At 36.6% G+C, this 25,801-nt stretch overlaps 5 protein-coding genes across 5 annotated transcripts in view; 4 read left to right on the top strand and 1 right to left on the bottom strand.

Annotated features, from left to right (window-relative positions):
• The window catches only part of usf2 (upstream transcription factor 2, c-fos interacting), a 142,645-nt gene extending 124,980 nt beyond the window's left edge, over window positions 1-17,665 (top strand). The window contains exon 12 of the transcript XR_008648886.1: window positions 17,655-17,665. The gene's annotated coding sequence lies outside the window, so the exon portion shown is untranslated. The remainder of the gene's footprint in view (window positions 1-17,654) is intronic.
• tomm40l (translocase of outer mitochondrial membrane 40 homolog, like) lies at window positions 81-7,482 on the top strand. The gene is made up of 10 exons (XM_033974756.2): window positions 81-120; window positions 1,102-1,304; window positions 1,615-1,682; window positions 1,783-1,875; window positions 2,298-2,399; window positions 2,494-2,599; window positions 3,608-3,730; window positions 3,805-3,881; window positions 5,109-5,211; window positions 5,841-7,482. Exons 2-10 carry the CDS (start codon window positions 1,103-1,105, stop codon window positions 5,978-5,980), a joined length of 1,014 nt encoding a protein of 337 aa, XP_033830647.1. The 5' UTR covers window positions 81-120; window position 1,102; the 3' UTR covers window positions 5,981-7,482.
• Window positions 10,841-12,695, bottom strand: apoa4a (apolipoprotein A-IV a). The gene is made up of 4 exons (XM_033975721.2): window positions 12,651-12,695; window positions 12,530-12,571; window positions 12,037-12,187; window positions 10,841-11,501 (listed from the first exon to the last, which is right to left on the bottom strand). The coding sequence occupies exons 2-4, from the start codon at window positions 12,561-12,563 to the stop codon at window positions 10,940-10,942; spliced, it is 747 nt and encodes a 248-aa protein (XP_033831612.1). The 5' UTR covers window positions 12,564-12,571; window positions 12,651-12,695; the 3' UTR covers window positions 10,841-10,939.
• LOC117378713 (apolipoprotein A-I-like) lies at window positions 16,485-18,617 on the top strand. The gene is made up of 4 exons (XM_033975374.2): window positions 16,485-16,547; window positions 16,979-17,135; window positions 17,512-17,716; window positions 18,104-18,617. The coding sequence occupies exons 1-4, from the start codon at window positions 16,511-16,513 to the stop codon at window positions 18,446-18,448; spliced, it is 744 nt and encodes a 247-aa protein (XP_033831265.1). The 5' UTR covers window positions 16,485-16,510; the 3' UTR covers window positions 18,449-18,617.
• A 2,332-nt stretch (window positions 18,618-20,949) lies between these two features.
• Window positions 20,950-25,175, top strand: LOC117378724 (apolipoprotein Eb). The gene is made up of 5 exons (XM_033975385.2): window positions 20,950-20,997; window positions 21,707-21,765; window positions 22,212-22,353; window positions 23,850-24,137; window positions 24,781-25,175. The coding sequence occupies exons 2-5, from the start codon at window positions 21,723-21,725 to the stop codon at window positions 25,058-25,060; spliced, it is 753 nt and encodes a 250-aa protein (XP_033831276.1). The 5' UTR covers window positions 20,950-20,997; window positions 21,707-21,722; the 3' UTR covers window positions 25,061-25,175.
• Window positions 25,176-25,801: the final 626 nt, after the last annotated feature.

Genomic DNA, 25,801 nt, shown 5'->3' with positions numbered 1-25,801 from the left:
TTTGTAGTAAATTAGCCAATCAGAAGGCTTTGGAATGAAGTAGGCGGGTCTTTAGGGGACTACGTCTTTTTTCTGCTGCCTTTTTCAACTTCCGGCTGCATCGTCCTCTGGAAATACAACGTGAGTACACATTATTAGCATCGGATTTTTATTAAATTAACCTCTTAATCTTCGTAAAAAAATTCCCAGTTTGTATCAATTACCAGAAAAACACATTAGCATTAACGCCACCTTGTAATATTTTAAGATTTCTGTCAAAACAAACTGAAGCAGAGTGTCATTAGCCAGAGAAGCTAACATAATCGCTAACCATTTTGACAGCATTCATTCAAAGCATCCGTTTAACTCTCAAATCCTTCGTTTACAACCTAAAGAGGTTTATTATACTCTATGTTCTTGGTGAGAATATACTGTTCGCTGTGTCAGTTTTGGATGTGCCATTATAATACACTTCGAGTACATTGAATGAATGAACCTTGTGTGTGAAAGGTTAAATGAATGCATCCATCGATTGTTATGTGATGATGAAACGTCTCGTGTCGAATTACAAAACTATCTTGTCCGCATGTTAAAATATAATTTTGGATTATTCACCTATTTCTTTTGTCATTGGGTTTGTATGTAACACGGTGATTACTGATTAATTTCTAACCTATATGAATACTCAAATGGTCTAAAGAATAGTGACACTGAGCTATTCATTTTATATAACAGTCTACATTTATTTGTATTTCTGTGTTAAAGTGTCAAGATTGGAGAACATGCAAACTGCCTCTTCAGTGCTAGAGATAGGGCACTTTTAAATAAGATGGTTGACTATACAATTTGACCTATAAATCTTTTCCTCCCTCAAAGTCAATCAACGTTTTGCTATATATTACAAAGTGAAGGTAGCAATTTAAAACGGAAACTTTAACTTTTACCTTATTAATTAGTAATATTGTGAATGTTCTGTCTTTGTGTAGTGTCTGTTGTCTTCAAAGTCACACATTTGTTGAACCAAGAAGTTTAAAATAATTCAGAAGTTTCTTTTTTTTTTTTTCCTTACTTTCCTGTGATTGTTGTTGGTCCATTTTCTGAAATCATTCTTTTTTATTCCAGAATGGGCAGTGTGTTGGCAGCCACCTCCCCAACCCAGCCTCCCCCAGCCACAGGGAGCGCTGTTCCTCCAGGCCTCACGGTTCCTCCAGGATTTGGGATGCCACCGGTCTCCTCTGTACTGCCCTCATCAGCCCCTCCAGAGGAAACGGAGACCTCTTTACCAAATCCAGGGGGCTTTGAGGAGTGCCATCGAAAATGCAAAGGTGAAATTATTTTTAGACTGGCAGATACATAGTATGGAAGGATACTTTATTATAGGCATACGGGTGTTCCCAAAGTCTTGGTGGGAAGTCCCAACGATTTGCCCCACTGTCCTCACCAGTCTCTGGAGGTTTATAAATATGCACCTTTACATACTGTTGTTGTGTCGATAGGAAAAACAACACATTTTAACCACTCCCTTATGAATGTCTTGTTTTTGATTGTGGTCAGAGATAGGAATTCTGCCAAAGTTATAGGTCTCTGTTATAGAAGTGACCATGGAAACATGCCTGTCTTTGACTGTGTCTTTAGAGGTCTTCCCGATGCAGATGGAGGGAGTGAGGCTACTTGTCAACAAAGGGCTGAGTAATCACTTTCAGGTAAATTTTAACTAGGAATGTCGGATCATTTTATTTAATTATTGTTCATTCATTGGTTACAGTAATTTTTTTACTTGATTTATGTGTTACTTGTTGTCAGGTGAGTCACACAGTGATGCTCAGTACAATGGGAGACTCGAGCTACAGGTTTGGGGCCACGTACGTCGGATTAAAGCAGACAGGTCCTGCAGAGGCAAGTCTTTTCTATTTATTTACCAGAGGATATTGGCTTGCGAGATGAGATATTTTTATAAATTGTAGGTCCCTTTTTGATTGCTTATTCCAACTTTTATACTCCTAAATGTGGTGGAAGTTTGAAAAATACAAGCTCACTGAGTGACGTTGTATTCAATACAAAAATGTTATTCAGAATTAAATAGTGTTGATGGAACTATTACATTTAATAACGTGGCCACCAGATGCCGCCAAACTACAGACTAAGAGTAGATCATCACGCTAAGATATAACGTAGGCCTAAATTTGGCTATACTGACATCATTTTAGATATACTCTTATGCCACCTTAATGAAACAAAGTATTGCATTAACAGGAAAATTGAGTGATGATAAATGTTATGTTTACAATGGTAAGTGACTGTTTATCTTCTTTCTTTAGTTTTTCCCTGTTATGGTGGGGGACATGGATAACACTGGAAGTCTTAATGCTCAGATCATTCACCAGGTCAGCAGCAGGATACGGTCCAAACTCGCATTTCAGGTAAAGATCTGTAGACTTGATGATTGCTGTTTGCTATCACCGTGAGTTATATTGCTGTTTGATTTCTAATGGTGTATTTGATATAAATCTTCAGACACAACAGAACAAGTTTGTAAACTGGCAAGGAGATGCAGAGTACAGAGGAGACGACTTCACTGCAACGGTTACTCTCGGAAATCCAGATGTTCTTGTGGGATCTGGTATGTCAGTGCTACTTTTATTTTCATGTACATAACTTGAGACACTGGGCAAAAATATATAAATAAAACCTACTACTTGAATTCAATTGTAAGATGCTAATTAACCATTGTCTATGAAACAATTTAAACTATTACCCAGACCTGAACTGATGGGTATATCTATGAGGAGCTACATTATTAGACAACAAAAATTCCGATGGAAAACCTTTATTTCAATATTGAAATGATTAAACATCAATAATATATCTAACTATTAACAATTAAAATCTAGATTTTAGATTTATTTATTGAAGACTGACAATGAGACAACATTACATGTTAATCCAATCATAACATCAGAAAACTAAAACATTCCTATAAAAGCTAACATTATCATTCATCAACAAAATGTTATTATTCAAACAAAGATTTTATCCCATTGAATTATAAAACATAAATGGTTCAAGCAACTTTTCTTTCACTCAGCTCTTCGTTTCATAATAGACAGTGAATGTAAAACCCATCACTGTACACTATGAAAAAGTAGGTTGACCATCGCTATCTGTCAGAAGTGTATAAACTGTATAAAATGTATTTTATTACTAGGGACTACTTGATAGACTGCCTGAATAACATTTGATTGTTAAACTTTGGTACGGGAACTTTTAACACAAGAGCTTTTGATTTTTTACGTCAAAAAACTAGCTGCACTAAAACTAAAATGCAATACATTTCAAGGACATGCAAATCTGGATACATTGGTGCCCATGTCATTAATGTACTTTAATAATCTGGTGATAAACATTTATAATCACATCTGCAATTGTTTTTTAATGTTTTAAATGAACCTATGTAGTTATTTGTTTTGTTTGTTTTTTTGTGTGTATTGTGCTGTATTGTAACGGGGATCATTAAATGGAGTCTGTTAATCTCATTGGACTCTCCCTGTATAAATAAAAAGAAATGAAAATGAAATCATAAATATACAATTAAATACAATTATCATAAGTACAAACTCTTTTGTTTTAGGTCTTGTTGTAGCTCATTATCTTCAGTCTATCACTCCGTCTCTTGCTCTGGGCGGAGAACTGGTCTACCATCGCAGACCAGGAGAAGAGGGCTCTGTCATGTCCCTGGTCGGCAGATACACAGGTACTGTGTTATAATTTTGTTTATTGGAGATTAAATTATTAGCTACAAAAATTAAACACCACATATTGTTGTAGGCAGTAACTACGTTGCCACACTGACCCTCGGGGGGGCTGGAGCACACGCCTCATATTACCATAAAGCCAATGACCAGGTAAGAATGCTGCATCTTAGGTTGTTTTCACATTGCCACTAGTAGTTAGGTCGACGTAAAAAAGCTTCCAAGAGCGGTGCACTTGGGCTGAGGTGAACATGACAGTCGCATTCTGGACCGCAGTAAATTGCTGGTCCAAGAGCACTTCAAACAGGTGGTCTCAGAGCGGCTCCACTCACTCTTTGGAGCAGGGAAAGTGAGGTGTGAACATAACTGACCTTGGGCAGACCTATACACTCCGCAGTGGCAGCAAAAGTGCTCAGATTATAAATATTTGTATTATTGGGCGCTTCAGATCTGCTGTTTGACATGTGCGTCTGACAAGGCAATTTGGATCAACTTAATATCAGCCACAGTCTCCTCCTACCTCTGTCTGCGCAGATGAATCAGGGTCTGTCTGTGTTTTGTTCAAAAAGCTTTTTCTCCTCTGCCACCAGCATGTGCAGTCTTCACCATCTATTTAGCCACAGATGGAAAAAAAAGACCACCACGTATAGGGGAAGCGAGTGCATGCACCTCCTTTAAATAAATGTAAGGAGAGTAGAATGAAGGCTAGGCAATGCAAATTGCACCTTGGTACATCTTATTTAAAAGCTACCATTTGTTAAATAAATAAAACACGGATACATACACTTTTGTCCTGGTTTCAGTCAAGTTTTGTCTTGATTAAGACTTGGTTTGGTCCTGTTCTAGTCCTGGTTTAGTCCTCATCTAGTCCAAGCCTAGTCCAAGAATAGTCTTAATTTTGATTTGGTTTATGTGCAAGTGTCTATTCCCCCTTCTCAATTCCACTGAAATAAAACAAATGTACTACCAAATGTACTACCAAATGTATTCATTCAACAGACTTTATGGTGCAGCAATGAAATCATGCATCTTCAACCCAAGAGCTTACAGTTAATATAATTTGTTGGACTTTTATGGAGATTGTAAGGACTGATATAAGTCCCCAGATAAATACTTTTCTCATTGAACATTTATCAGCTGAAAAAACATGTCCAGTCATTCCTAGTGAATGTTTTTTAATTTTTTTTTTTAGATTTTTGATATAGGGATCTCATTTTATATCGATACATCTTTACATTTTATAAGAACATGTATTGTAAAGTGGCTGCATGTCGATGTTTGGAGCTGCTCCACTTTGTAAGAAAGATTCATTTATTGGTCTCTGATAAACTTTATAACTAAATTATTAACATTTTGTTTTTGTGGTGTCATCTCAAACAGTTGCAGATGGGAGTGGAGTTTGAAGCCAGCACTCGGATGCAGGACACCAGTGTTTCTTTTGGATATCAGATAGACGTGCCTAAAGCCAATCTACAGTTCAAAGGTGCGTTTTGTTTATCAAGTATTTATCATGAAATTACTCAGAATGCTGTGTTACGCAATCATATTAATAAAGCCATTTATCTCACTGTTAGAGAGGTCATAAAAGTGTTGATGAATAGGATAAATACTTCTAGTTAACACATTTTCATTGCTTGATTGCTCCATAGAGATGTTAGTGCTTTACCTGGAATGTCCCAGAATATGGCATTCAATTTATCCACCTTGCTTAGTATGAATGTGGTATGTGAGTGTCGATGGAAAAAAATATAGCTTCACTTGCTTGTCTCCATGGAGAAAAAATGTCTCACCTTGGGATCCGACCACAGGCTGTAGAGTAAGTGTCTGGGGTGTAGGGAAGTGTGAGTGTCCCTGCTTAAACTGCTGCCCCCTGTGACGAGTGGGAGAAAATGGATGGATGGGCCGTAGTGTGGAACATTCCAGGCAAAGCAATAATATCTCTGACAAGCAGATGGTGGACCCTTTACCAGCAAAGGTTACATATTGCACCTTTTTAATCATTGTCTTTTTATACAGTTTTAACCTTTGTGACTTAAAAGCAAGCAAGATGGAAATAAAGTGCATAAAAGCCAAAGTCAATGTAATGATAATCCACACTTGCTCTGTCCATAGGCTCCATAGACAGTAACTGGGTGGTTGGTGCTACATTAGAGAAGAAGTTGTTGCCTCTTCCTCTTTCCCTGGTCCTCTGCTCCTTCCTGAACCATCGTAAAAACAAGTTTCAGTGTGGATTCGGCGTCACCATTGGTTAACGGTGCATTTTTGGACCTCATAGAAAAACGGACAGACTATAACCGTCCATCACACCACTGCAGCAGATGAGATGATGGTGTCAATATGTGCTACTGTGATGTAATCAAGACCAAGGTACAAGGACAGGCCCAAGGGATGGTCCAGTATTTTATAAAGATATACACTCACCTGAAGGATTATTAGGAACACCATACTAATACGGTGATTGACCCCCTTTCGCCTTCAGAACTGCCTTAATTCTACGTGGCATTGATTCAACAAGGTGCTGAAAGCATTCTTTAGAAATGTTGGCCCATATTGATGCCATCTTAACCTGTAAAGATTTAATCATAAATACTTAAAACACAACAAAGCAGGACATCTAATCAGAAGTTAAGAAATGTGTATAGATAGAAAATTATATGCCTCATAAATGGAAAATTATAGAATTGCATTGGCAAAGTACTGCACTGATATATTAGATATATCACTGATAATAATAAATAAGGATTTGAAAAATGTTTAGCTAGAATGTAGAAGATGTACTTAAAAATATTTATGTGAAAAGGATACCACATAAAATGCATTTTCTATTAAACTATTATGTATAATAGCTGACTATAGTTAGTCCATGTACAGAATATGGACAACAGTAAATGAGAACCAGAATTAAGAATGACTTCAAAAAGATGGCTGTGTATCCATGGTATTTGTATCATACAGGGAAAGCTGCTCCAGTTGTCAGGTTTAAAAAGGCACATAGGGCCAACAACATGGACAGGGCCACAAAGGTTAGTAGTTTTAGAATGATCTTGATCTTAGTTTCTTTGATACTACCTTGTGGTCTTAAACTGACCGTTAATTTATGTTGAAAATTACATTGTATTGTCAAAAAAAATCTGTTTTAAATTTTAGGAGTGTGACAGCCCACATGTCTTCCTCTTCTGTTCAACCATCTACCTCAATCCAATAGATCTTACCTTAGTTTTAGTAGCACAAGTTTTTGACTCCTTGTGCTTCTATTGCTAATAACTATGCTCTGAAAAAATAGAAAATACGTTTTCCATGCAGCAAACTTGCAACTGCCTACAAAATGCTGGTCTATCACTTACCTTCTACTTTATTTATTTCATTTCTTCAGTGAAAAAAATACCACCCCCTCCCTATGTATGAGTATTGGTCTTGATTACAACACTTATTACATGCACTGAAAAAAATGTATCCACTGATCTAAATGACTACAGTTAATTTAAACCTGACCAACTGCCTGTATAGTCTCATTGTGAAGCCAGAACTCGGTGCCTGTCACGTGTTTTTTTTAATTATTTTTTTCCAGTTTCTGTCTTTGGCATGATGTGAATGAACTCATTTTACTGAAGTTTACTGGGGACGGTTGAACGGTTCATGCTCTTTTTCACAATCCATCTGTGTTTTTGTTGCCTTTTTATGTTGCGTTCATGTGAAGTCGTGAATATATAACTATATATAAACATTGGAAACAAGTAAAGAACAATTTCTTAGTAAAACTGGGTTGTGCCATTTTTTATGTAAAGGTATATTATTGTTATGGCTGTGAGATTAACACACACATCACAATCAAATCAAAATCACAATTTGAATGGATGCAGTCAGCAAATGGCAAAGGCTACATGTTTTGATGTGTAACAGTGTCCTAATTTTATTCACAAATATCCTGTCTTATTCTGCATAAATACTGCTCACCCTGTAGTTTAGACCTGTACAAAATCTGTACAGAAATGTGATTCTTGTATTGGTTTCAGTTCAGATTTGAGCCTTTTGGTCGATTCTTGAACAAGTATGGTTGTCATAGTGAAAGTAACACTTTTGACAAGGTCTTAAGTTTGATTCCCTGGTGGTGTGGAGTTTGTATGTTCTGCCTGTGTCTGGGTATCCTTTATTAACATGCACAGTAAATCCTCCAGCTAAGTACTCCTGAGTCCCCAGTAGTAGTAGTGATGGGCATTACTGACAAATGTAAATGTTGTCCACCAGGTACCACACAAATTAATTGCAAAATTAACTAAAGTAGCAATAATATCACCTCTTATATTATGCTCTTATTTGAAAGCTTACATTGTAATGCTTAGTTGTATCTTTAATTTAAATTGTAAATGTCAATAGTTTTAAAATTCTCTCTCTCTCACTCTCACTCTCTCTCACTCTCATATATATATATATATCAGTACCCAAGTGCAATTCGACATATCATTTTACCCCTAACTGGTTACCCCAGCGGCATTTGAAGGATGGGAATGGAATATACAGAAATCTATTATTAATTCTGTAATTATAACTATTTGCTCAATGTTATTCATCTTGCAAACCAACCATTCATTTTTTTTCTACCTATACTAACTGCATTGTGGGACAAGATGAAATACTTTTTAAGGGTGTGTATTATGTTGATTTTGCAGTGAATTACTTGTACTGCAAACACGTTACTCAATGCATAGCTAACTCTTATCTTTAAAAAGGCAGTGCCAATATGAGTAACATGTTGATGAAAAAGTGAACTAGAGTAACCTTTTGGCAATTGTTTTGACATTTGATGAACATGTGCTAAATTAGAGAGAGGTAGGGAGAGAGAGAGAGAGAGAGAGAGAGTGTGTCATTATTTGTATAACAACAATGTAGTGTTGGAGTATGACAAAAGGCACCAATACAATTCAACATTATTAGGCCCGAGCCCCTACAGGGCGTAGGGCCTATTGCTTCCGCAACGATGAGTGCGAAGCACTCATCGTTGCAGACTGTCTTCACGAAGTTGCGCGCGAAGCGCGCAACTTCGTGGCAGCACCGCGACCTTGCACAGACTCCTGTGTCCTAGCAACCCATGCCGTAGGCATGGGACATGCATATTTGTTCTTGCTAGCATTGAGTCAATGGGCGAAGCCCATTGACTCAATGTTGACGCTGACGCAGCGCGAAGCGCTCATGTTCCCAAACACACTCCTGACATCGAGCCCTATCCAAGCCCCCATGCCGCAGGCATGGGCCATACTTATAACTGCTAAAATGAATGGAAGTCAATGGGAGGTCAATGGCGGAGCCCGACGTCATTCGCCAATGACCCCACGGTGACGTGGGGAAGGTCCAGAGCTTCCAAAAAACGTATAATATGTCATTCTAATGTTATCGGATATATTGTTTTTGCTAAAAATATTATTATTTTTATTATTTTTATTTCTTCTTCTGCTCTTTGAGCAGTAATTTGACCCACTGAACATATTCAAAAACTCACCAAATTTTGCCCAAAATTCAGGTCTGCCGAAAAATTTATTTTTTTATGTGGTGCATCATTGGGCAAAAAAAAATGGCGCGTCAGCGCCCCCTGCAAAAGTCAAAATACATTGCGTCAATGGGAGACGTCGCGACGTCAAGTTTGGCGTAGAGCCACCAAATTTGGTACACGCATTCTTCAAGTGATGCTAAATAAAAAAGATTATTATGGCCACGCCCCCTGACGCACCGGAAGTCGGCCATCTTGGATTGAAAATTCCAAAATGCCGAGTCAGCGTTTTCGCTGACCTCGCATTTTCGTCAACTCCTCTGAAGGCGCTTCAGAGGAGTTGAAGCGCCTTCAGGGCTGAAATTCACTGTACATCATCTAGACAAGTGGGGCATCAAAAGTTATCCAATTTATGATGATCCCTTTTATGGTTTCCGTGCGGCGAAGCCGCAAAATTCCATCGGAATTTTTGCAATTTTCAAAAGTCAAAATTTGCTCCCGTTTGCGCATGCAAAGTCCGATTTGGCTCAAATTCGAATCAGTTGTAAAACTTTCGGGCCTAAAGCTACTCATTATCACAGAAAGTAAATTGGCGCGATAGCGCCCCCTACAGAACATCTAATACATTTGTATGGAGGACCGAAAATTTAGTTTTCCCAAATGTTACCAAATTTGACACAAAATTCCATTGGGTCATCCCAATCAATAAAGTCAATCAGACCTATGTCGTCTTTTGCACCGTGTTGCCATGGCGATGCGCCAAACTGCCAATGTTATCCTAATGGGAAACCTCCCAATTTTTCCCATTCATGGGAAAAATATTAGTTTCATGGAATAATGTGAAATTTGGCACCATGACTCTTCATGTCATCCTGATCAAAAAAGTCAATCAGACCCATGTCGTATTTTTCACTGGGTTGCCATGGCGATGCGCGAGAGCGCCCATGTTATCCTAATGGGAAAATTTCCAAATTTTCGTACATTTCAAAGTCTTATAACGAGTTATTCGCTTCATTGAGAAATGTGAAATTTGGCACAGTGATTCTTCAGGTCGTCCCCATCAAAAAAGTCCGAGGTGCCAACTTTGTATTTTGCACGGTGTTGCCATGGCGATGCCTGGAAAACCCATGTTTTTGCATTTTGTGCATCACACTTCACATGTGTTTTGACTTGTTTGGTGACAAGTGCAGCCCAAAGCCGCAATAAAAAAGGGACAAGTGGCGCGTTAGCGCCACCCACAGGGAGTGCCGGGTCGGCCGAGTGCGAAGCACGGCCCGCGAGGGCCGTTCGATGCCGCTTGCGGCTTTAATTAGCTGTTAAAACTGCCCATTCTAATAACCAGTGTCTGCTCCTCATTTTCTACATACCAACTGGTCAATGTTTGATCTGAATGCAGTGTGTGAGTGATTGGTGGTGGTCAGAAGGGCCAATGGCACAGATTGATGTATGGAATGAATGAATAATGAAAAAATTAAAAGCAACTTTGAGCCTCTGGAAAAAATATTACATAAAACGAATGCATTGTTATTATAATGATTAACCCTATCAGTAATTTGCAAGAAAAAAATCTCTGAAAATATTAGTGTGTGTACAACTTAATTTGTGTAATATAATACAATGAATCCAGGACTTCACAGTGGCATTATTTTATTACTTAAATACTCTGAGACAGGTGAAATAAATAGCAGCAGGTAATGACTGGAGCAGGAGAGTGGTGGTTGTTGGGTTTTTACTGGCTGGTCTTCTGGGTGAATGCCTCCCACAGGGCTGTGATCTGGGCTTTCACATCTTGAGCATTGGCCTCTAGTTTAGCCTTAAGCTCCTCTCCGTATGGGGCCAGAGTCTGCTGCACCTCTTGGACTTTTTGGTTCACCTGTGCTTCGAAACTCTGCGCTAGTGGCATCAAACTGGTCTGGAAGTCTTCAATGCTCTGCTCCATCTTCTGCTTCATCTCCTCAGCGTAGGGTTCCATCTGAGCCTGCAGGGTGGTCTTCAAATCCTGGCTTTTCTGCATAAGGACAGCTTTCAGGGTCTCGGGGTCCATGGCTTCAGCAAGGGGGGCAATATCCCTCTTCAGTTCGTCCATCTTGGTCTGGAGGTCAGACACGAGCTTCTCAGCGTAGGGTTGGACGTTGGTGTTGACAGCAGACAGTTCGGACTCCAGGCGGGACTTCAGAGTTTCGGCCTGCTGTGTGATCTGGCTGAGCAGGTCCTGGGACAGAGGGCCAGCCTGGCTCTTTAATGCGACGACGTACTGGTTAACAGTGTCTGCGCTTTGGGAGAGCTTAGTGCTGGAAAAAACATACAAGAATACAACATTAGAACTGATGGCATGTATTATGGCACCACTTTCTGAAGCTATTTTGAAAACATAATTTGATTTTAATTTAATTGTGCTAATTAAACTGCAAACTCCACTATGGAAGCCTGACCCAGTTGTACACTATTTCACACATTATATTAGTCTAAATATTGTCTAGAGTCTAAATAATGTTTAAACGGGCACTATGTACATATTAGGTGTACATAGTGCCTGAAAGCTTTCTTTTCTCCATAAAGTTATTATTAGTTTGCCTAAAATGTTCCCCAGGGTGGCATTAAACTTAAGATTCTCAACAGAGAAAAGTAACACCTGACACCACTAAAGTATTTGTTTTGTATATATATATATATATATATATATATATATATATATATATATATATGAGTTTATACTATACTATGGAACATTTCAGATATTATTATTTTGACAAGAAGGTGATGGACCCTCTATCAGAAAAGTTACATAGTGCACCTTTAACTAATTGCATATTTATTGTCTCTTACTTGACTTCCTGTCCCAGCTCAGAGGCCTGGATCTGTTTCAGTGAGTCTTCAGCCATCTGCGTCGCCTTGGCAACGTAGTCCCAAAAAGCATCTTTCACCAAGTCCACATTGGTCTTGGGCTGCTCATGCCACAACACGTTGGCATTGCAGACTGTACAAGAAACAAAACAATTTTAAGTATTTATGATAAAAGTAGATGGATAATTACATTTATTATGATACATGTCTAGCTGTTCAGTATTGGTCTAAAATGCCTTTTCATAAAAAAAAAAAAAAAAAAAAGTAAATAAATAAATAATCTGTATATTTGTAAATTTGTCAACAATTTTTATCTAGTCAATAATTAAATGGAACTGAATTCATACAACTAAATGAAGCTACTACAATGAGATTTTCCACAGAGATCCACTTACTCTCAATAAATACATTTCTTTAGTATTTCTTATGTAATTAGAATGTTAATTGTTCAAATATATCCAGTATAGTCACTCACCAGAAATAAGAGCAAGAACCACAAGGAACTTCATGTTTGAATCTGTAGAAAGAAAAAAATCCTGTTAAATTTATAATAAAATAACATTGATATTCATAGTATAATAGATCTTTGCCATTACCGTGCAGTGTAGGTCTGTCCCGTCTTCTAGGCACCTCTGTGTTGGCTCAGGGCGAAGATAAACTTTTATAGTAAAATGCAGGTCCAAAGTCCCACTCACCTGTGCCCCGCTGGACGATCCCAGACACGATACCCTCCACGTCATGCGTTACTCAGAGTACAATCTATGTCCTGAAATATATAAATGACTTTTTAAAAAATATTATGATGTATCCTTTAAAGGGGCACAATGTATAATGTTTGTAGTGAAGGGTTCACCGCCTGCTCGTGTCCATGGACAGGTTAGTACTTTGCCTGAAAATATTTTTTAAAATCATGTTTTTTTATGTTGGTTGCTTTTATTTCACTGAAAAACATATAAACACATATGTCCTTACTCTGATGGGACTTACATCTCCAAAAACCTGACTCTCATTTGACCCGGAGAAGGGCCTCATCCTGTTGTTGCTGCTTTTGTCTATAATATTCCACAGTATGGCATAAAACTGTCTCTATGGATAATGTTCTGAAGTATAGTTTTAACTTTCTATTTCCTATTTCAAAGTTACACATCAATGCTTCAAACTTTTCTGAGACAAGCAGGAGATGCCACAAGACCAAATTACAGGTGGACCTCACTTACAGTACAGTTCTATATCGATGTTTTTTTTTTTTGCTATTGTAAACATCTACACATGCTGTTGTATATTCACAACACAACAGAAAGTCAGAGATTTAAAAAATAAAAAAATTATTTTGTAGTTTGTAAATGTTTTTAGTCTTTATAGCACATTTTATAAACAGAAACTCTCCAAATAATCCAGTGAAACCACTTTAAGGTAATGACACCATCTACAGTACCAGATCAGAGCAAATGTGAAAAAACTATTATAACACTTTATGGCATTATGAATTTGCAATTACTCTCCAACTTATCTGAACAATATCATCTGTTCTCACTATACTTTTACCAATCTAGTAGGCTAAAAAAAGGGATGAAATGAGAGTGCTCTGAGTGACGATGGGCAAGGGCCGATCATTGCTGCTTGCGGCTATATTTATTATTATTAGTAGTAGTAGTATTATTATTATTATTAGTAGTAGTAGTAGTGGTGGCATTATTATCATATATATGGCAGATGTCATATATGTCATATTTTACACTATTGCCATTGACAGTTGTCTGTGTGTGGTTAATGTTTGTTTGTTTTTTAAATATTATGTCTGTGTTTATGTTTTTTGTTAATCCTTTAATATGGAAAACCTTAATAAATACACTGTTTAAAAGATATAACATAGTGTCACAGGAATGAGATAAAACCAGTAAAAATAAAAGTAAAAGCAAGTGAAAACATGTTATTGAAATTGTACTTGTAACTTCCTTGACCTGTGTGTGTGTGTGTGTGTGTGTGTGTGTGTGTGTGGTGTGTGTGTTTGTGTTTGTGTGTGTGTGTGTCCGTGTTTCTTTCACTGATAAACTCTAATCGCTCACTTCAGCAGAAAAAAACACTTGAGTCGAGATAAGGCCCAGGCCAAAGTCCAGCAGTTGTGGCCTAAAAATGCCACCTCTTAATCAACACACAAATACAGAGATCCATAGCGGAAACTGCAGGAGCTCAAATGTGTACTGTATATGTAGGCCTATGAAAAAACAGATTGCTCCATTAGACAAAGGGCTCGGCGGCACTGACAAAAATGATACAGTGTTTCCCTTAAGTTTATACTGAGACTCTGGTGGCACAAGTGATCCACATTTGAATTATTTTATTCAGTACAATACATGGAGAATAAGGTCATTGATTAAAAAAACAACAACAACAACTAAACACTAAATACAGATATGTTTAAGACAACAGTACAGGCATAAAATATAATTAGTTCAGATCAGTTTTGTCTTCTGATTATTTTTAGACTGGAGACAAAAATTAGATGATGGGGGGTGGCCATAATATAAGGCACTATGATATATCTATTTTTTGCATTATTTCTATCATGCATTATTTCTTTAGGTGATATTTTAAAAAACATGGCTCTTTTTGCTGTAGTGTTTCATTTATAGACGATATATACTCTAATTCTGCATATCTCCAGAGCAACAATTGCAATATTATTCATTTTTAATATATTTCTCACCCCTAAATACATAATAAAAGAAGACAAAAACATGTCTACAACTCAACTCTGTCTGTAGCTCAACCTCCTGATGAAAAGACAGGCTTGTTTTTAGTAACACAGTGCTTTAGTTGTCCTATAATTGACCAAAGCAGGCGAACATTTACAAGACAATAACTATCATCATTATATCTATCATTAATATCATTATATAGGTTTTATCATTACTGTTTGAATGTGTTAAGCACCTTGTAAATTTTGTTCTATGAAAGGAAATATAGAAATACATTTATCTTAATTTACTAAGATCATCATGAACAAAATGTGTTAAGTTCATTATTTTAATGATGACACAAATATGTAACCTACTTCTACAGCAGTGAACTTGCCCTATATCAATAATTGTTGTTCAATCTTAAGCTTGTTTTTACAAATGGAAAAATAAAATTGTGCTGGACAATTAGTTGAATTTGTAACAAGATCTAGATCAAGATTCAATCATTTTCTAATTGTCAATGAGCAACTTTTAATCTTTTTAGCAGGTCTATAGCCAAACCTGTCAGTAAAGGCATATGATTTGGAGAAGAGTTCAGACTTTGGAGGAGTAAATTAGGCAATTTTTGTGTTAAATGGCACTAAAAGTCTGTCTTATTTATGCGCATGTGATCAGTATTCAAAGTCATTTTAATATTGTTTTTGAAAAAAAAAAAAGAAAAACCAAGATCAATCAAGATTTTTGTTTGTTTTTTGCCATATAACCTAGGCCTAAAATAAAATAAATACACTTTCTATGTTATGGAATTTTGCATCTCCTGTATCGTCTGAGCAAGGACACTTCTAGTTCATTGTTGACATTTCTCTGTTGCAACTGTTACCGAATATGTCCTTCTATAACATGATGAGTTTCTTTGGTCAACTCGTCACAGAAGTCATATGTTATGGTCTGCTCATTTTATCTCGTGAAGTTTGTCTCCAGGCTGTCCTTCTTAGCTTCTATTTAAACTCCTTGGGTGGAAGCATAGTCAGACTTGAATATCCCGGACTGATGGTAAATAAACTTCTCCTGCCTCAGACATCCAGAATCTCCTGCCTCTCTTAACAACTCTAGGACTCGTTAGGACAACACTTATTCTCCCAAACAGTCTACAATAGCCTACACAATGGCCTACCTTCATAACCCTATCTGTCCATTTGGGCTCGAGACCTCCACATATGGCCCCAGTATGTTTAAAATATGAAAGCATTGCTAACCACTACACTAGGATGCTGAGCCTGAATGGAACTTTTATTGCTTGTAAATGAGCATCGGGCTATATTCTGCTTTTACAGTCTATGTTTTGAACAAAATGACTAATTGAGTTTGATTTTAAACTTTTCTCCACCTGCATGGATATGTTATTAAGTTGTCTGGACTGTTCAACAATATTACATTTCACTTATTTATCTTGCATTTATTCATTTACAGGTGGTTTAATCGCTGAATGAACCTTCAATACTACATTTGTATTTAATTCAACACAAGCTTCCTCAAAGGTCAGGGGTTGATGTGGGTCACTGTTCTAACCTCCTGTTGTGATGTGTCTGACAGCTCAGCGCCCTGATCTGGACTTTACTCCTCCAAATGTCCCTCAGTTCAGACTGTCCGCTGCATATATAAACATGAGGGTCCCAAGTCAGAATCATTGTTTACAACGGGACAAGGGGCAACTCTACAGGACCATATACAAGTGCTATACTTTCAATTACAGTCAGTTTTTGTAAGGCAACAACATGAAGCTGCTAGTGCTTGTACTGGCAGTCTTTGCAGGTAATACTCATTTTAAATCTGTATGTAGCTATATATGTGTGCATAAATTAAGGACGTAACAACAAATAGTTTTTATTTTTACTTATTAATACTTTGCAATGGTAGTAGTTAAGCAGAAAAAAATGCTACTTAAGAAAATGAAATGAGTCATTTTGCCATACATTTTATAGATAACCAAGTATTGTTGATGTCGTTGTTTGTAAATTGAAGATTAGGCTATGTGTGGGTCTGTTTGCACCTCAGGACAGAATGTTCCACAGTATTGTATGTATTCAGTTACAGGTGTTTTAAATGCTAAAAATTACCTTGAAAAACACGTATTCTTACAATAACCCACAAAAACATATTTATATTTTGAGCTTCAGCGTGGTATTAATGGGATTGGGCCTAAGAGCATTTTTACGTCCCATAACTTGTGCGTTTGTTTACAGTGGGAAGTCAGGGGTGGATGGTCGACCAGAGCCCGGTCTCGGATCGTCAGGTGGAGATGCTGAAAAATGCATTCTGGGATTACGTTTCCAAGGCAACCACAGCAGCCGATGAGTCCCTAAAACAGATCCAACAGTCTGAGCTTGGCAAAGAAGTCAAGTAAAAACAATAATAATTTTCTTTATACACTGTTAAAGAAGAGGTTCAAGTTCATGCTGTTGTTCCTATTTTCATTTTAAATGTATTGTTCCTCATTGATTTTTTTAACAACTGGGATTTTTGTTAATTTTATGTACATTAATCAGCCATTTAACAAAAAAAGGTCACATTTATTTCTCCCAAGTCTGAACTCTTGTCTCTGGAGATAGATTAATGCCATACTATGGAACACTCCAGGCAAAGCAATAACATCTTGATGCAGACAATAGGTCCTTAGTGTCTTTTTCTTTTGTGGTTTCTAAAATTGCTACAGAATGCCAAACATTTTCCTTGGTATTGAAATCAAGCTCTAACACTTCCTGCTTTGTTCCTACAGTATGTTCATCTCACAGAGCTCTGAGGCCGCGACCCGATTCAGTGACGCTCTCCGGACCCAGGTGGCGCCGCTGACCCAGGAACTGCTGCAGAAGTTCAACAAAGAAGCTCGACAGATGCGCAAACGCCTGGAGAAGGACATGACCACCTTCACCAACAAAATCAAACCATACACACAAGAACTGATGACCGATCTGCAGAAGCAGGTGAGGAGCTGAGTCAAGAGTAGGACAGAACTAGAACAGGACTAAACCAGGACTATAGCAAGACTTATCAAAAACTATATATAAAACAGGACTAAATTATGACACAGTAGGACTATACATTTGGAGGACTATACCGGGACTATACTTGGACTAAACCAGAGCTTAACTAGGACTAAAGACTAAACCAGGACAAAATCAGGTCTACAAAGAGTTAAACCAGGTCTAAAGCCAGGCTAAACTTACTAACAAGGACTTAATTGGTAAACCAGGACTACATCAGTACTATACCAGGACTACACTAGGACTAAACCGAGACTCAACCAAGAGTGCACTTTAATAACGCAAATTACCCATTTCCTAATACAACACATAATTTTCCAAAAACAGTTTGAAGATCTTCAAAAACAGGCCGCTACTTTTGCCGAGACAATGGATCCGGAAACCCTGAAGTCCACCCTGTTGCAAAAGACCCAGTCCATGAACCAGGACCTGCAGGATCAGATGGGACCCTACACGGAGGACATGAGGCAACAGATGGAGAAGAGTTTCGGGGACCTCCAGAGTAGCCTTATGGCCCTGTCCCAAAGCTTTGAGACCCAAATGAATGAGAAAATGGTTAGTTTTGCCCCATACGGAGAGGAAATCAGGGACAAATTTGAGCTGGAGGCAGAAAACATGAGGGAACAACTGGAAACACTGTGGAAATCCTTCTCTAAAATGGTGAAAGGTTAATGTTATAGTTTACCTCAGTTCAGTTAAATAGGAAGTAAAATACCTCAATATGAAAAGTCTATGGTGATGTGGAAAAAGTAAAAAGGTCAGTATATAGTTTGTTTTGTATTATTCTGAGTGTGCATTAGATGTTGAACTATAAACATTAATACATTTTTAAAATTGCAATGGAGTGGTGTGGCTTATTAAAAAAATGTCAACAAAATAAAAAGGTTCTGTTTCTGATCAGCTTTTTATACAGTCTAACTATTAAAGTCTCTGAGCCTGACTTTTACTGTCCTAAAAATTAGATAAACAATTGTTTGCAGTGGTTCAAATGTCCTCATTTCGCTAACATATTTATAGAAACCAAATTACTACAAGTAGCATGAGCAGCAAGAAAAGAGCGGTCTTATTAAGAGCTTATTAAGAGCTGCTTTTACAATTTATTTGTATATAAGAAAGACAAATTGTACTTTATAATATGAAAAAAAATCAAGTACAGTCCCTCTAAAAATCAAATGCAATATTTACTTGATAGGGACAATACATTTTAATGAACATCTGAAATCAAAATAGATTATTGCAAAGGTTCTAATTTTCATGTTTCATTTTAAATTCTGATCGAAACCTCTTTTATTTTCTGAAGTCTAAGCTCCAAAACATATCCCTTCAATAACCCTTTCATTGGACATCTGTCATTTGTCTGAACTTACATTTTACCCGACAAAATCCATATTTCATCTGATAAAGAATGCATGTCAATTTCAATTTCAGTTTCAATTCAATTCAATTTAATATTTTATTTCATTCATTAAAACAAAACAATCCGCATAACTGCATACAGTATTACGGCTTTTGTACAATTTTTGTTAAGTGAATGAAAGGGCACAGAAGGAAGCAAAAGCTTATAATATCTGCCCCTCATCAACTCTGACTCTTATTCACTACATTATACAAAGTCAAACATAAATGTACAGCTACTTTACGAAAAAAAACAAAACAACAAAAAACAAACAAAAAAAACACAAAATCATCCTGTCACATATCAGTTATATATCTTCTTAATAATGATAATTTCAAACTTTTCTTAAACATATAAATGGATTTGGATTCTTTAATATTACTTTCTAGGCTGTTCCAAAGACTGACTCCCTTGATTGAAATACATCTTTCCTTTGGTTTTGTTCTGAACACTGGTTTAGAAAATACATCAGTTCCTCTTAATTGATATCTATTTTCTCTCTTTCGAAATCTATTTTGCAACTTCTCTGGTAACACTTTTTGATGAGCTTTGTACATGGTTTTAAGGATGCCATATTCCACCAATTCGTTAAATTCGCATGTATTGTCTTCACCTTCATATCCCCAAGGAAATGCTCATGCTCTTTAACCTGGCACAGACATTAGTCCAGAAGAACAACGCGTTATTATTTCGTGAAGTGTTTAGTCTGGTTAAAGATGCACTATGTAACTTTTCTGGTAGGGATCGGCCACCTGCTTGCCTCCATGTTATTGTTTTTTAATGTGTTAATGTTTTATTGTTTAAAAAAAAACTAAAACAAAAACATGCATATTGTAAGTGGGTTTGCATCTCCACAGATATGACCTGTAGCTTGGCCTGGTGGTGTCACGTGATTGTCTCCATGGAGATAGAGAAGTGAGATGCTATACTGGGATTTGAGGAAACGTAGAAAGTTACAGACTGCACCTTTAAATAGTATCTTATTCAACTGGCTGACTGAATGAGGCCAATGATTAAATCAAATTGGAAAGACCTTTGACCTTTGACCAAACACAGTGACCGGACCTGACAGGTTATTTATTTATTTACTTTATAAATTGGTCTTTGATTGCAGTTATCATAAAAAGAAAAAAAGTAAATATTCTCAAATAAATTGTTAATCCTTTGACAACAGAAATGATTTTGTATAGTAGTAAAATAAATTGTCATAATTTAAAAATTTTATATATATATATATATATATATATATATATATATATATATATATATATATATATATATATATATTTGTGTATTGTCCTGTGTTAAGTGATGTTAATTATAATTTTTCAAACAATACACTATAATTTACACAATATAATATAATAAAATATAGATCAAATCTAGGTAAAATTTGTCCTATTTCAGTGATTTATTTCAGTATCAATACTTGTTCAATTTTCTTTGACAGCCTTACCTGTGGTCATTATGACTAACAACTGTATATTAGTTTAATAATTAATTTCAGCTTTAGCCCATGAAATGTAATGCAATAGTCTACATCGAGGCTAAACCAGGTTCAAACCAGGACAAGTGTAAACACAGAGTATGGAATCAATTGACACATGGTTTAGGAAATATTTTTCATCTTAAATAAATCTACAAATGTCCAAATGACGTGGAGGTTTAGGGACACAGAACCATAAAAGGTGACAACAGGGCAGGAGCCGGAGGACCTCGGACGCAGGGCAGGCTGGTTTATTGGATCAGATCAGAGTCAGCTATAAAAACAGAGAGGAGTGGACTCTGTGTCACTATCACTCAACAACTTTCAGACCACTCAAAGGTAAGGCATGGGGAAGCATAGGGGAGTATTTGATATGGGAAACTGAAATGGGTTTCATCTTTCTTTTTATAAATTATATTTTGAGGACTTTAGAATATATCATATTTTTTAAATTGTTAATTGCTATGGCAAAGGTGCTAGATTTGTAACAGAGCTGATGCTTATGTCAGGAGATATAACACTATTAATGATTTCCAAAGTCAGAATTTTTTACATTGGTTTATTGTAGAAAAGTTTGTTTGGTTTCTGATTGTACTTATTGAGGAATTGTATGGAAGTTAAGAAGATTATTGTACGAACGTTGTCTATATGTGGTACAGAACACATATTGTAATTAATTATAGAATAATTTTCCTATATCAATTCAATCGTTAGCGGTAGACATTTTTGGCATTTTGCATATTAAAAAAATGCTTGTGACTTTAATTTGAGAGGTACTTGTTTAACTGCACAGATCAGTTCACCAGTTAACATTTTATGGTCAGATTGTGTTAAAACAAAGCTCAGATTAAAATCTAAGTAACAGAGCTTCAGACAGAGCAGTGCCTCTAGTTAGCTTCACTCCCCAAGGAGTGTTGATGACATCAGCTGAAAGGTATCAACAAGATGTATTGTATTGTATTGTATAACAATATTAGTTTGAAACACCTTAACAATGTATTTTTGTTGCCTAAGTCCCTGCTGGTAAAATGTTCAACTTTGATTTCAGGCATCTATCTCCCATCATGAAGCAGTTTGCAGTGATTCTCATCTTGGCCCTTGCCTCAGGTCAGCCATAAGTCAAATCATAATACTGTGCTAATACACTACTTATACTATCAATATTTTCAAAGCCCATTGATAATCAGGCCAATTAAATGTATATTATTGATTTGTTAAAGGTGCACAGAGTAACTTTTCTGGTAGAGGATATGCCACCAGCCTGTCTCCATAGAAATTATTGCTCTGCCTTGAATGTTCCACAGTATGGCAACTAAACATATCTACTGGGCATTTATTCAATTACTGTGGTTTTATGGCTAAAAGTTTTGTGCTGTACCCTTTTTGGGCTTTATGCATATTTTTGAGGCAACTGGTTGGCTCAAACTAAATATTGGCGTCTGCTGGAGATTTAAGGCTGAGAGCGATTTACTAGAAAGTACAAATAGTGGCCAACCAATATATCGGCCAACCAATTACATTACATCACATCCACGGACTGCCTTTTCCTTTAGGCTGTTGGGCCCGGAGCGTTCCAGAGGTCGAATCATGGGAGGAGGCCGTGGACAAGTTTAAGGACTATTTCACAGAACTGAACTCAAAGGCTGATGAGATGGTCCAGGAATTCAGGAAGACCCAGATCAGCCAGGAGCTGGAGTGAGTGGAAAAATCACACAATACAGACCTAAAGGACAAACAAATAAATGTAAATTATATTGCACAAATAGTAAGATGTTATCCAAATAAATCCCCTGTCTTAACATGACATATTACACAATCAGACAGAGGATCAAAGAGGTATATATGTTTCAGAGGATGTCCAAAGCCTGGATAAATATGAAGTAGCTATGTAAAGACAGGCACCTAGAGCATAACCACTCATTTGTCAACATTAGTTAATAATAGTAAGGCAATAAAAGGCATTTCAATGTGTAAATTACAATCTTTATGAAGAAAATATTTAAGATCAGTGAGGTAATGTTAGGTAACAATAATATAGGTTGGTTTAACGTTTGTCACAGTTACATAAAAGCAGTCACCTGAAAAGGGGTTATCAGCTGATTTCAACACAGTGAGGAATTTAGAGGGCTCATGATAAGGACACACAGACTCAGCCCTGCCATAGCTACATTAATTAAATCATAACAAGATAATATACTGAAATGAGATTAAACTTTAATTTCAAATTTGGTTAATTTAATCAGCATTCTCAAATCTCTTTGGTTTTCTTATAGGCCTGTGTTTCTTTGAAGCACAGTGTATTTTTATCCATGTATTCAACCCTCTGTAAATGTACAAATTAGTAGAGTAGCCAAAATTTGTACTTAAGTAAGATTAAAGTTATTTCAAAATAATACTACTCAAGTAGAAGTACAAAGTAGTGGTCCAAGAAAAATTAACTGTAACATCTAATTTATAATGTGAAGTTAATCTGGACAAAACATTAAATAATACACAAAATCTGGTATTTTCAAAGGATAGAAACAAAAACGAGAAAAATCTATTCAAATCATTTAATATTGTACACATAGAGCTTTTGTCACTTGTAGATTTATTCACAGCGGGAAGAGGAACCAAAACTTTTACTCATGTAAGAGCAAAAAACTCAAGAAAGAGCACTGTTACACTGTAGAATATATTATTCAAGTTGGAGTAAAGGTATGCTGCTAGAAATAGTGAATAGTAAATGTAACTGAATACTACCCACCTCTCCAAATTACAAACATACAGATAAATAAAACTTCCATAACGTTGCTGTCACTACTTCTAAACCTTTAAAAATAAATTGCCAACTACATATAACATGAATGAAACATGCAATGTGAGTGAAGTGCCTGAATGAATTTGATAGCTAAATAAGAGAGCCAAATAAAGATTACATCCTCTAACATCTATGAATGAACCTTAGACTAATTAATTAAAATTACAATATAAAAAATATTCAAATAATAATAACAGAAATATTCATGAGTCTCAGAATTATGAAAAGTTAGGACTGTTGCCAAGGCAATTAACAGTAAAATATATATATATTTTTTTGAATGGTCAACCGTCCTCAAAATGGCACCATCTAACAGTAATCTGAAGCCCATGAAGAGTCAATAAATATAGTCAACCGTCTATTAAACTGCATTATGTTGTTATGCCCACAGTACCCTGATCGAGGACAGTATGTCAGAGCTGGCCCTGTACAAACAGGACATGGAGACCAAACTGGCCCCGTTTGCTGAGGAAGCAGCAAAAAACCTGGGCAAGGACCTACACCAGATAGGGTCTAAACTCCAAGACCACATGAAGGATGCCCGTGAGCAGCTGGAGAAATACACAGAAGAGCTTCAGACAATGATGGAGCAGAACGCGGAGGACGTGAGGGCCAGACTGAACTCCTACACGAGGAAGATGAAGAAACGACTCAACAAAGATACACAAGAGATCAAGAGGTGAGAAACTAACTCTATCGAGACAACTAGGCGGCTAATCTAATGAAAATGTGCATTTAATAACTTGGTGCACTGTGTAACTTGTTGAGCCAGGACTCCCCTGAAAAAGAGATTTCAGTGGGACTTTTCTAGTTAAATAAAGGTCAATAAATTACATAGAACTTCAAGGAGGAGGGGAGAGAGACAAAGAGTGAGAGACACCAACACAGAGCGAGAAAAAGAAAGAGATAGAACCTCAGGAAAGAGGAGTGTGTGTGTGTGTGTGTGTGAGAGAGAGAGAGAGAGAGAGAAAGAGAGAGAAAGAAAGAGAGAGAGACTGAGAGAAGGAAAAGGGGCAGGAGGCAAAAGCAGCAGACAGGAGGACATGGGAAACGCAGTACAGTAAGACGTGTGAATTTGCTTCTTCTATATTATTTTATGAACTTTTTATTATTTAGCTTCTATTACATGTTTTAATGTCAGTCAAATAGCTACATTTTAGTTAATATCTTGTCTTGTCTTTAGTATTTAAAATGTTGTCTTGTTTAACAATAGAAAATGCAATTAGCTAAACTTTCAGACCAAATCACCAGAAAAGTTACACAGTTTACCTTTAAGAATAACTCTAGACGCCTTCCTAACTCTTTTCTGCTCTCTTTTTCAGACACGTTGAGGAGTATCTCTCTGAGCTGCATGGTAAAGCCACCGAAAACATGAATGAGATGAGGGAGCGCATAGACCCGGTCTTCACCCAGGTCCGAGACAATGCTCAGAGCAAATTCTCCACCATCAACGAGCTCCTCCAGTCCCAGATCCAGACCATGGGTGAAAACATCCAGTCCAGAGTGGAGGATCTGAGAGAAAACTTTCAGAAAACCGGCAACGATCTGCGCACAGTACTGGAGGAGAAAATGGATGAACTGCGCACGTGGTTTGGCCTGTAATTAATCTTGACTCACCAATACAGTACATCAACAACATCAGAAAACAGCTGCTCAAAAAAATGGCTTTTGTAAATGTGCAATAAACGTCTTTACCACTGAGTAACAAGTCATGTGTTTTTTGTATTTAGAAGCATATTATATTGGTCTATTATTTTAATTTATCTGTGTGTATGTATTTGATAATAACTTGGCAACTTGGTTACTACTGGTGATATGGTTAATTGGAGAAATAACGCAGGTATTTATTATAAAAGACAAGTAGATTAATTTCATAAATAAAACACATAATGAGGTTCACAGTCTTCCTCAACACTACTCTGATTAATGATTATTATGTTATAGTTACAAGTAACAGTAATGTCACTTTTTTGTACTATAGACTATTTTAATTATGTAAGTCTAAAAGTGACAAAAGGATGGTACATTATTTTATATATTAAAATAATGTAAATCTGTGTTTCTTCCACCACTCCTTCAGATATTATTTGAAAATGCCAGATTTGGTGCATTATTTCATGTTTTGTCCTTAAAATTACATTAACTTCAACTAATAAATCGGATGTTTTGTCCATGTCGTTACAATATAGTTTCTTGAGTAATCTCCTGGACCACTACTTTTCATTTTTACTTGAGTAATATTATTTTGAAGTAACTTTACATATACTTCAGAAAAATGTTTGGCTACTTTACCTCTGACCACCGGATTGATACCTACCAATTAGCAGTACCAACTAGTACTTA

The sequence above is a fragment of the Periophthalmus magnuspinnatus genome, chromosome 11 (assembly GCF_009829125.3).
Source record: "Periophthalmus magnuspinnatus isolate fPerMag1 chromosome 11, fPerMag1.2.pri, whole genome shotgun sequence".
In the NCBI taxonomy this organism is placed as follows: domain Eukaryota; kingdom Metazoa; phylum Chordata; class Actinopteri; order Gobiiformes; family Gobiidae; genus Periophthalmus; species Periophthalmus magnuspinnatus.
The sequence above is the reverse complement of the archived record's forward strand: the minus strand, read 5'-3'. Positions and strand labels throughout refer to the sequence as shown.

Excerpts from the sequence above, each read along its gene's own strand:
- LOC117378724 (XM_033975385.2), top strand. The coding sequence starts at position 21,723 with ATGAAGCAGTTTGCAGTGATTCTCATCTTGGCCCTTGCCTCAG. Across the intron at positions 22,354-23,849 it reads CAGATCAGCCAGGAGCTGGA|TACCCTGATCGAGGACAGTA; the intron begins GTGAGTGGAAAA and ends TTATGCCCACAG. Across the intron at positions 24,138-24,780 it reads GATACACAAGAGATCAAGAG|ACACGTTGAGGAGTATCTCT; the intron begins GTGAGAAACTAA and ends TCTCTTTTTCAG.
- tomm40l (XM_033974756.2), top strand. The coding sequence starts at position 1,103 with ATGGGCAGTGTGTTGGCAGCCACCTCCCCAACCCAGCCTCCCCCAGCC. Across the intron at positions 3,882-5,108 it reads ACCATAAAGCCAATGACCAG|TTGCAGATGGGAGTGGAGTT; the intron begins GTAAGAATGCTG and ends CATCTCAAACAG. Across the intron at positions 5,212-5,840 it reads AGCCAATCTACAGTTCAAAG|GCTCCATAGACAGTAACTGG; the intron begins GTGCGTTTTGTT and ends CTCTGTCCATAG.
- apoa4a (XM_033975721.2), bottom strand. The coding sequence starts at position 12,563 with ATGAAGTTCCTTGTGGTTCTTGCTCTTATTTCTG. Across the intron at positions 12,188-12,529 it reads GGTTCTTGCTCTTATTTCTG|TCTGCAATGCCAACGTGTTG; the intron begins GTGAGTGACTAT and ends TTTCTTGTACAG. Across the intron at positions 11,502-12,036 it reads GAGCTGGGACAGGAAGTCAA|CACTAAGCTCTCCCAAAGCG; the intron begins GTAAGAGACAAT and ends TGTTTTTTCCAG.
- LOC117378713 (XM_033975374.2), top strand. The coding sequence starts at position 16,511 with ATGAAGCTGCTAGTGCTTGTACTGGCAGTCTTTGCAG. Across the intron at positions 17,136-17,511 it reads GAGCTTGGCAAAGAAGTCAA|TATGTTCATCTCACAGAGCT; the intron begins GTAAAAACAATA and ends TTGTTCCTACAG. Across the intron at positions 17,717-18,103 it reads TGACCGATCTGCAGAAGCAG|TTTGAAGATCTTCAAAAACA; the intron begins GTGAGGAGCTGA and ends TTCCAAAAACAG.